This window comes from Cantharellus anzutake (genome assembly GCF_015039405.1).
Source record: "Cantharellus anzutake strain C23 chromosome Unknown EI90scaffold_15, whole genome shotgun sequence".
In the NCBI taxonomy this organism is placed as follows: Eukaryota; Fungi; Basidiomycota; class Agaricomycetes; order Cantharellales; family Hydnaceae; genus Cantharellus; species Cantharellus anzutake.
This window is the reverse complement of record NW_024066965.1, coordinates 1,389,309-1,398,070: the sequence shown is the minus strand read 5'-3', so window position 1 is coordinate 1,398,070 and position 8,762 is coordinate 1,389,309. Positions and strand designations below refer to the sequence as shown.

At 48.3% G+C, this 8,762-nt stretch overlaps 2 protein-coding genes and 1 non-coding gene across 3 annotated transcripts; 1 reads left to right on the top strand and 2 right to left on the bottom strand.

Annotated features, from left to right (window-relative positions):
• Positions 1 to 540: 540 nt before the first annotated feature.
• Positions 541 to 1,424, top strand: EI90DRAFT_3050198 (uncharacterized protein; the record flags this gene model as incomplete). Its single annotated transcript, XM_039059745.1, is given in 5 exon segments — positions 541 to 581; positions 633 to 1,075; positions 1,088 to 1,193; positions 1,217 to 1,219; positions 1,253 to 1,424. A coding segment is annotated over 1 exon segment (281 nt), but the record flags the coding sequence as incomplete, so codon positions are not given.
• A 410-nt stretch (positions 1,425 to 1,834) lies between these two features.
• Positions 1,835 to 2,715, bottom strand: EI90DRAFT_461697 (uncharacterized protein). Its single transcript, XM_039067652.1, has 2 exons — positions 2,361 to 2,715; positions 1,835 to 2,201 (listed from the first exon to the last, which is right to left on the bottom strand). Exons 1-2 carry the CDS (start codon positions 2,569 to 2,571, stop codon positions 1,921 to 1,923), a joined length of 492 nt encoding a protein of 163 aa, XP_038918274.1. The 5' UTR covers positions 2,572 to 2,715; the 3' UTR covers positions 1,835 to 1,920.
• A 1,210-nt stretch (positions 2,716 to 3,925) lies between these two features.
• EI90DRAFT_t105 lies at positions 3,926 to 3,998 on the bottom strand. Its single transcript has one exon. It is a non-coding gene; the product is annotated as a tRNA-Tyr (tRNA).
• Positions 3,999 to 8,762: the final 4,764 nt, after the last annotated feature.

Below are 8,762 nucleotides of genomic sequence, written 5' to 3'. Positions count from 1 at the left end.
GGAAACAGTCAGAAAGGATGATTTCCATGGCCACAAACAGAAATTACCCTAAGGTGGTCAGGAAGTCGCTAACGGATTGGTCAGCCTAGGAGCTTGAGAGATCTGATGCAAACTGCGCCGTACCTTAATCTGTGTAAGGATAGTTTCCATTCTTAAATTGCCTTGGACTGCTTGCAAAGCCTAGGTTCACGTAATTAGTTTTAAATGCATAATTTAGGTATACCAGGAGAGTACCAACTTGAAAGGCGATCACAGCATTACGTATCTCCTCCCCAGCCAGACGAACAGCCCCTTCGATTTCGTCGCGATTCACCCATAGGGACGCAGAGTTCTGGTCGAGAAACAATTGCAATGGTGCAATAACTGCATTAAGCCGGCTGAATGAAACGGTCAGATTAGCCCGACTCCGATAGGCAACCAGAGATGTATACACACGCCGACAAAGCACCGACCGCCTCAGCCACCTCGGAAGGAATAGGATCCTTAGGGCCATAGCGTTTGAGAGGCTCAGATATTGAATCTTTAAAGAATTCAATATTCTTCTGAAGCTGACGAATCGCATCGGTATTCGCTCCCACTTTCTATAAGAGTTTGAACATGATGTCCCCACTAGCGCTTATGACAGAGCACACCTCTAATTGGCTAACTACTTCAAGGAAGCCACTGATCGCGCCTTTGAGGCCGGGAACAGGAACACTGTCCAGAGTCGCCTGCGCAATGGACAGCACGCTCTTAACACCATTCCAAATGGTACCAACACCTGTGGCGCCTTTAGTGTCACCCTCGGTGTTTCCCTTGACATCGTCCTCGATGTTTCCTTTGAGAGTTCGTTCATCGTCTCCCTTGGGGTTGACTCTGGTGTCGTCGCTGGGGTCGGCCGACGACGACGGCAAGGGTGTGGAAGAAGGCACCCTCGATGCTTGTTTGGTGTTTCCCTCAATGCTTCCCTTGACGCTCCCTTTGGTATGTTCCTCGATATCTCCTCTAGTGTTGCCGGACGAGGATGGCAAGGGAGAAGGCACCCTTGATGCTTGGCCACTTTGCGATGAAGTGTCTTTCTTCGGGAATATCTCCCTGAATTTCCCCTTGAATTTCCCCTTGAATTTCCCCTTGATTTCTTGAGCGCGCTTCATGTCGGATAGGTTGTGATGGGGATCGAGCAAGATTCCAGAGTTCAACACGGTGTCAGAGTGACTTTGGACAGTATGAATACCACAGCCCTGCAGCCGACTAATTAGGAAGTTCCTCACGGAATAAGCGCCGTTCTTGCAGTGGGTGTGAGCCCAAGTACAGATACTCGATAAGGTCCGACGAGCAATGATGGAGAGACTGCGGACAAACTGTTCATCACCTGCGAAGCTCTGAGGACTGCAGGCCCGCGGTGGCCCCGTATTGATCAACTGACTTCACGTAGGAGGACCGTTCCCTACTACCTAGATAGGTCTATCGCTTGGGCTCCCGTCGCTGTACAGGAAGACAACATGCAGTTTGCCTTCTTTTTGATTTATAATCTTTAGTTTTTTTCCTTCCCTGCGAACGGGACACAGCGTGCGAAGCGGAAACTAGCGCACTTGTCAAGTACAAGTCAGCTTATCAGTCCATACCTACACACTTAATCCAACCACTTGTGCATCGGTCCAACCTCAACCCACATCCATCTCTGCCAGATGCCTCGGATTTACCTAAATTCGGATTCGAATGGAACCAACACGTTTGAAGCTCGTTTTCCTGGTCCAGGCACACATACATATTGGAATGGAGGCATCGTGCCTTTGTGATTCATCAATCATGACGACTGTTCCTAGCCTCATCCGCCTCATCCACCCCTATTGACGCGATCCTCGGAGAATAGAGATCAGATCATTATCACACTCGATTCGTTGTATGTCTGTCTCTGTTCTCCAATCCATATACAATCGCCTAAGTCGTCCCGTCCTCACTCCCACTCGCACCTACAACAAGTTGCCTATAATTCCTATAATTCACTTCTTCCCTATCTTCAGCGTTCATCCAGCACACACGCACACACACACTCACAAAGGACACGTCCCCACGCCCGTCGAACCTCTTCAACACACTCCCTTTAACCCTCACCTTCCCTCCCGAAATGGGAACGACCCTAGTGTCCCGCCTAAGTGGGAAGGTAGAGGCTCGAGATTGTGAATACTGGAGAGAGATCATCATTGTGAATGCATCGAGCGCTGACGTTCATCGCTGATTTCTTGAGGGTGAGTTTTTCGTCAACTTTGAGCTCGAAGTAATCTGTATTTTGGCGTCCCAATGTCCAGTCGACTATTCACATTTTATCATCACCTCCGTATAGTCCTCAAACTCGTCCTTTCATTTCCCAATTCGGGGACTGACGCTGGTCCCTTTGATATGACGGATGCCACATTTTTCCAACGTTCGAGAATTCGATCGATCCCCAGATTTGAAACTGTAATTGAGTTGGGAGTAAGAGATAAGGTCATTGGAGAGTCTGGGCCTAGGGTGAGCAAAATAAAAAAAGCTGGTACTCATCTCGCTCAAAGCTTTCTGAGATCCACACTTAATTTCGCACTCCAAAGCCATGATGCCAAGTAGATCTTCTCGCGCCTGTAGAACTTCTACCTCCACGAAACTAGGGTGCTACCTCGAAGCGCGATTGTGGTGCGATATATCCTACTTTTCCAACCAATTGATTCACAAACGATGGTGCTTATGTAAACGTGACAAGCGATGTTTATGACAGAGGTCCTATGGTTCACCTGAATGGGTTGAACCCTTTTAAATATAAGGCTATGGTGCATAAGTATCTCAGACTCGTAGTAGAAGTCTTAATTTGCATGTACCTATGGTGCGTAAGTATCTGCACCAACAGTTAGACAGTTTTCGTAAAGAATAATAAAATCAATCTCACCTCAGACTCGTAGTAGAAGTCTGAGGGAGGGGGAGACCAGAAAGCTCCCTTATACGCGAGCTACATGACACAGTGGGAAGTAAATCATGGTAAAAAACATCGGGAAACTCAGGTGAAAATCGGAGTATCTTACGGTGGAATACCCTAGCAGAATACCTGAGGCCCCAGGGAAAATACCTGGAAGGTGCACATGCCCCTTAGTAAATTTGACCGAATACCTGGGTTCCCCAGATGTGATCGGTTGTGTCATATCCATCCCTGGCCATCGACTTCCAATCCCTCCGATCCCTCCGGTCTACCTCCGCTCCTTCTTCACTAACCTCGGAGCTCCCATATTCCACAATCCCCTCGGTACCCCTCAATGGTCACCACCCCCTCCTTTCAATTTATTACCTACGCCTCCCTAAGTACAGAGCCCCAAAGGCTTCCGGACAGCTCCGACATCCACTAGCGCATCCCCACCTCCGCTGGGCAATACACTCGCTTGCCCTGCAAAGCCCACCTTCGGGCCCATCCCTCCTTTCCGTTTCTGGGTTATTGCCTACCTTTCCGTTAATCCCGTAACCCAACTTGTCGGTAATATTCAATCAGCTAATGTCTAACCCTGTTAGCTCCACTCCGCTCGGCTCTGCCATTTGCAGACCTGCCCTTGTTGTAACTATATATATACTCAACCTGTACATAGGTTACACCTCAGTAATAAAATCGACTAGAGTTTACCCCCCTTCAGTTCTGGTTGCCAGTTTAGTAAGTTAGGGCACAGACATGTTACTTGGCACAGCACTCCTGGCATAAGTCACTGAGGCCGAAGCCCCCCGCCACGGAGACACTCCTTCGTCTCAACCTGGTCTCTGACAGGTTGATGATTTACTTGTGGTCCCAAGGTATTGTACTAAGGATGTACCAGGTGTTGTTGCATGTTCTTCTCTGAATAATTTATGAGGGGATACCCAAGTACTGACCCATGTTTTGTACTTTGTGTTGGAATTTGTACATGTGGTCTCAGGAACCTTAATGCATAAAATATGGACATTCTGGGAGTCGAACCGCAGAGCCCTGCATAGGTACCTAGAGTGTGTTACCATTACACTAAATGCCCGCATTAGGTGGAGGTGGTTTCTAACACACCCCCTTCACATTGGATTGAGCCCGTGATCCACATGTGACCCTAACCACCAGGCTTCCAACAGCCTGTGAGCTGTCACCCCCTGAATTCATATTCAGGCCGGACTTACTGCTAATCTCCTACATGTCCACATCATGTGGTCTGAAGCAGCCGGATTTGGGTCCTTAGTGCTCTGAGCTACACCCCCTGAAACTTTGTCAGGCCAGCTAACTTAATGCTTGACTTCACGTGCCCATCTCACATGGCAGCATGTCAGGGCAATAGCCCCAAACCCCGAGTCACATGTAAATTAGATACACATAGTCACGTGGGCAAGCGGGAACCTCCGGGTAACCGCTTACACACCACCGTAAAATACACTATCTTGTATCACTTACGGCCTTGTGTGCTGAGCAACCCTAAGACCTCACACTTTTTTAAGTGCTTGAGGTGTGTTTTACAACACAACCCACATCTCTATAATCTTAACATCTGACTTGGAAGTGCTTATGGCACCTAAACACGCCCGCAAGGGCAAGGTCGCATCTGCAGCGACACTAAAAAGAAATGAGCGGTTTATAAAGAAACCGCAATCTCCCATCAAGGGAGATTCAAACCAAAAGCCGTCATCAGACGATGATGAGGATCAACATGATCCGGCATTAGCAACCACTTCAGGGCTGGTCCCTGAAGGTTCTAGAAACTTACGTGGAGTAAGTGCAGGGCGAAATACCCCCAGAACTCCACAACATACCGATCTAACCCAAGCTGGGGAAGATCCATCACCTCCTCACGAGGTGATCGACTTGCGCGAAAAATGCGTAAGCGCTGAACGATCAGCCCAAAAAGCTGATCGGATAGAGTCGCAGGAAACTCCAGGGCCCCACTATCCCCTGGAGTCCCCTCTCACGTCCCCAAGTCAAGCCCCAAAGGCAGACAAAGGGAAACAAAGGGAAGAGCCCCTGCGACGGCTATCCGAAAAACTACTGGACTTGTTCCAGGTTCCGTCCGAATGGAGGACGGAAAGTGAAGATCAACTTCTTCTCAGGCTGAAAGCCCGAGAAGGTGCGAAAATACGCCCTGAGAGCAGGATCTCCCAGAGCGCGGAAGCTCCAAAAGAACTTCCGCTGTTTACACTCCCACACACCATGCCAGACAAGGCAAGGTCGCCAACTTCGGAGGAGGTCTCCGAGATAATGAAGAGGAGGCGAACTGAAATGAGGGAGTTCGCTGAGGAAGCCTTACATAAAAGTAAGGAGAAACCAGTGAACAGACCCTTCTATGAAAGGGAAGCACCCTCCACAACGGCCTCGCCTAAACAAAGCGAGCGTGGAGTGTTCACTCCAAGAACCCATTCTGGAACCCCCAGAAGCGGAAATGTCAACTGGGGAGAGTCGCTGCTCGCCCAACCAAACTTCCTCCTGGAAAACCAGGAATCACGCATAATAAACATGATAAACTCGATCCAAAAAAAGATCGAGGAAACGAACCATAATAGCACGGCTCGTCTAGAGATAACTCTAGAAAGAATGGCCAATGCAATCGACGCATTGACTGAAAAAATCAGCGAACAAACAGATTTGCTGAAGGAAATAAATTTCTCACAAAAAAGTGAGGAAACAAATAAACACCCCTGGACCACGGTCCAGGACATAAATAGAACTCGTGAAAAATTCACGAAAAGAACTACCAGTGAAGGCACACTGGAATATCATCAGCGACTCGACAGAGACGCTAAGGAGATCCTTCTCCCAAGGATAGGAGAAGACGATGCCGAAAGAAGGCATCGTTCAGAGATTAGAAGGAGAATTGGCACGTACCAAAGGTTCGGCCAAACATCCACTTATGACAGACCTCTCGAACAGAGAGGTAACTCATTCACACCCTCTCAAAACAATGAGAGAATACAAATACAACTTCAGGCAAATTCGCCTGAAACCAAAGAAACGCTGCGAGGAAGATTTCCCCCAGCAAAAACCCCCCAAAGGAGAGATCTCCATTGGATAGCGACCCCACAAAGGCAGGGGAGCAAGAAGAGTACCTGGAGAAATGGTACGAAAAGGCCATAAGAATGGCCGAAGTGAGAATACTCACTCCCTACCCAGAAGGAGTGAAGCCAGAAGCCCTAAAGAATGGGCTGGCATTTCCTGACAAGAAATGGTCAGGGGAGAACGACATGGAATCGTTCTGGCAGTGGTTCACAGAACTACTGGGATTCCTCGCCTTGCGAGGATGCAAAGGTCCCCAATTTGACGAAGTCCACCTGGACTGCTTGATTCGTGGATTAGGGGGGCCCGCGTTTGACCTCGGAATTAGACTCCGAGACGAAACTCTCCTCAGAGGAGACGAGGGCATGTTCCTCGAAGTTCTCAACATATTGATGAGAACCTTCATCAAAGCCTCCACCGCGTTGAACACGACAAAGAAATACTGCAACGTCAAATACGAAGCGGAAAAAGGCCTAAAACAGTTCTACGTAGAACTGTCAAAAGCAGTGTCCCAGATGGTGATGCCGCCAGACCAGGCATCTTTCAATGCCAGGTTCCTAAACTACATTCCCCTTGAATGGAAGAGGGAAATGATTGCTCATGATAGAATCAGAGCAGACTTCTCCTCAAATGAGGAGATGTTAAAAGCAATATCTCATGTAGACGAGATAATCGACGGGCTGAAGATGTCTTCAGCCTACAAATCAGGTTACTATACCCGAACAACTACCATGGCAACCATGAGCCGCGGCAGAGCCCTCCCATCAGGAAAGAAGGCGGAAGAGCTGAAACCCAGATGGAAAGAGGATACACCCTCGAAAAACTCGAGGAAAACTGACCAAAAGTCAGTTCCAATTTGCGGCAAATGCGGCAAAATAGGGCAAACAAAAGATTGCCCAAGACACAATATAACGAGCGATGAAAAACCAAGGTGCATAGCCGCCATGGAAATCGCGAACTCAATGGATGAAGAGTCGAAAGACTCATCAGATGAAAAACCAGAGAACAACTCTGGCAACTCCAAAGCATCAAGCTTCGAAGTAGAGGACCCATACGAAGGACCTCAATACTTACCCGACTCAGAGGGTGAGGAAGTTAACGTTGGGACCATAAGAATGGGCCCAATGTCAGTCATCGACCACGATGACATAAATTATAAAATCAAACTGGCGGTAGCACACCAGTTAGAAAACATGGCAGACGAAAAAGTTGCCGAAGCCTTGGTGGAAGCACCAAGAAAAGACACCTTGGGGAAATACACGAAAGTACCCAAGGAAAACAAGGACAAAGGGAAGAAGGACCAAAAGCCCATCGAAACCCAGTCCCCCTTGTTCAATGCGAAATTCCGCATCTCAAAAGACGCAGGAAAATACCCCACAAACAGACCGCTCTCAATGAAGAGAACGCTAACAGCTCACATAAAAATAGCAGGCATAAAAGCCTATGCGCTATTCGATAGTGGAGCCGAAACAGATGCTTTATTGCCGGACTTTGTCCACACGGTCCACATCCCAATTCTCCAATTGGAGAACCCAGTCATCCTTCAAATGGGGACGAAAGGAACAAGATCACAGATCCTGTTCGGAACCAACGTGGACGTTGAAATCAATGGCCATGTAGAAAAACACTACTTTGATGTAATAAACATCGACAGATACGACGCCATCTTCGGCGCCCCCTGGTTAAACAAAAACCAGGTAAGCTTAGAGTTCCGGTCCCACAAAGTGAGAATGGCGAACAAGGGCAACATAGACACCCTTGGAATAAGCGAAGACCGTGTGACAAGATCACACGGATGGAAAACTCGAGCAAGAGCCTGAGAACAACCAAAAAAGAAGCCCTCCTGACAGGGAGGCAGGAGTGAAACACACCTCAGGGTAATCACAAGAAAATACCCTGAAGGTTGGCCCAATCCTAGTCCGGAAGGACTAGAACTTCCAGACGTACCACACCTGGAAGGTCTCTCCATGAACAACCCCGAGTTCGAAATACTCAGGGAGTGGTGGAGAGAAAAATTTGAAACCGTAATGGCACCAGCGCCATTAGAAATGCCTCCCCTGAGGGAAGTGAACCATCGAATCCCGTTGAAGGATCTGAACAAGAAATTTCGGGAAAACACCCCGAGATGTCCCGCAGCACTGCAGGAAGCACTAGTGACCAAAATAGATCGCTATGTAAAAGCAGGATGGTGGTATCCCGCAAACAGCGAGCGAGCATGCCCGCTACTGTGCATCCGCAAAGCAGATGGATCTTTGCGCACGGTAATAGACACGAGGAACCGTAACTCAAACACGATCCTCGACGTCACACCAATGCCAGACATGTGACTGATCCAGGAATCAGTTGCCAGAGCAACATACCGATCTAAAATCGATATGTCGGCCGCATTCATGTCCAAAAAGTTCACCAACACACAACGTAGGTACTTCGCCTACGAGCTCGAGGCACTGGGTGTCCTCGAAGCGCTCATGAGATGGCAAGACGACCTCATGGGAGGCTGTGAATTCACAGTAATCACGGACCACAAAGCTTTGGAATATTTCAAAGCGAAAAACCACAACTCAGGGAGACACCTGAGATGGCAAGCCTTCTTTGCAAGCTTCAATTGCGAAATAAAATACGTGGAAGGCCACAAAAATAAAGTGGCAGATGCACTCTCACGATACTACGACTCGTCAACGGACGAGGATCTGCATTTCGATGACTATGTGTCAGCGGACATCCACCTGGACAAAAATGCAGAAGATATCATCCCCGACAGAATCGAGGA

What these genes read in the sequence shown, in the direction of transcription:
- EI90DRAFT_461697 (XM_039067652.1), bottom strand. Translation starts at nt 2,571, where the DNA reads ATGGCTTTGGAGTGCGAAATTAAGTGTGGATCTCAGAAAGCTTTGAGC. An exon ending in TATCAAAGGGACCAGCGTCA is followed by an intron (nt 2,202 to 2,360) that starts GTCCCCGAATTG and finishes GATGAACGTCAG; the next exon opens with CGCTCGATGCATTCACAATG.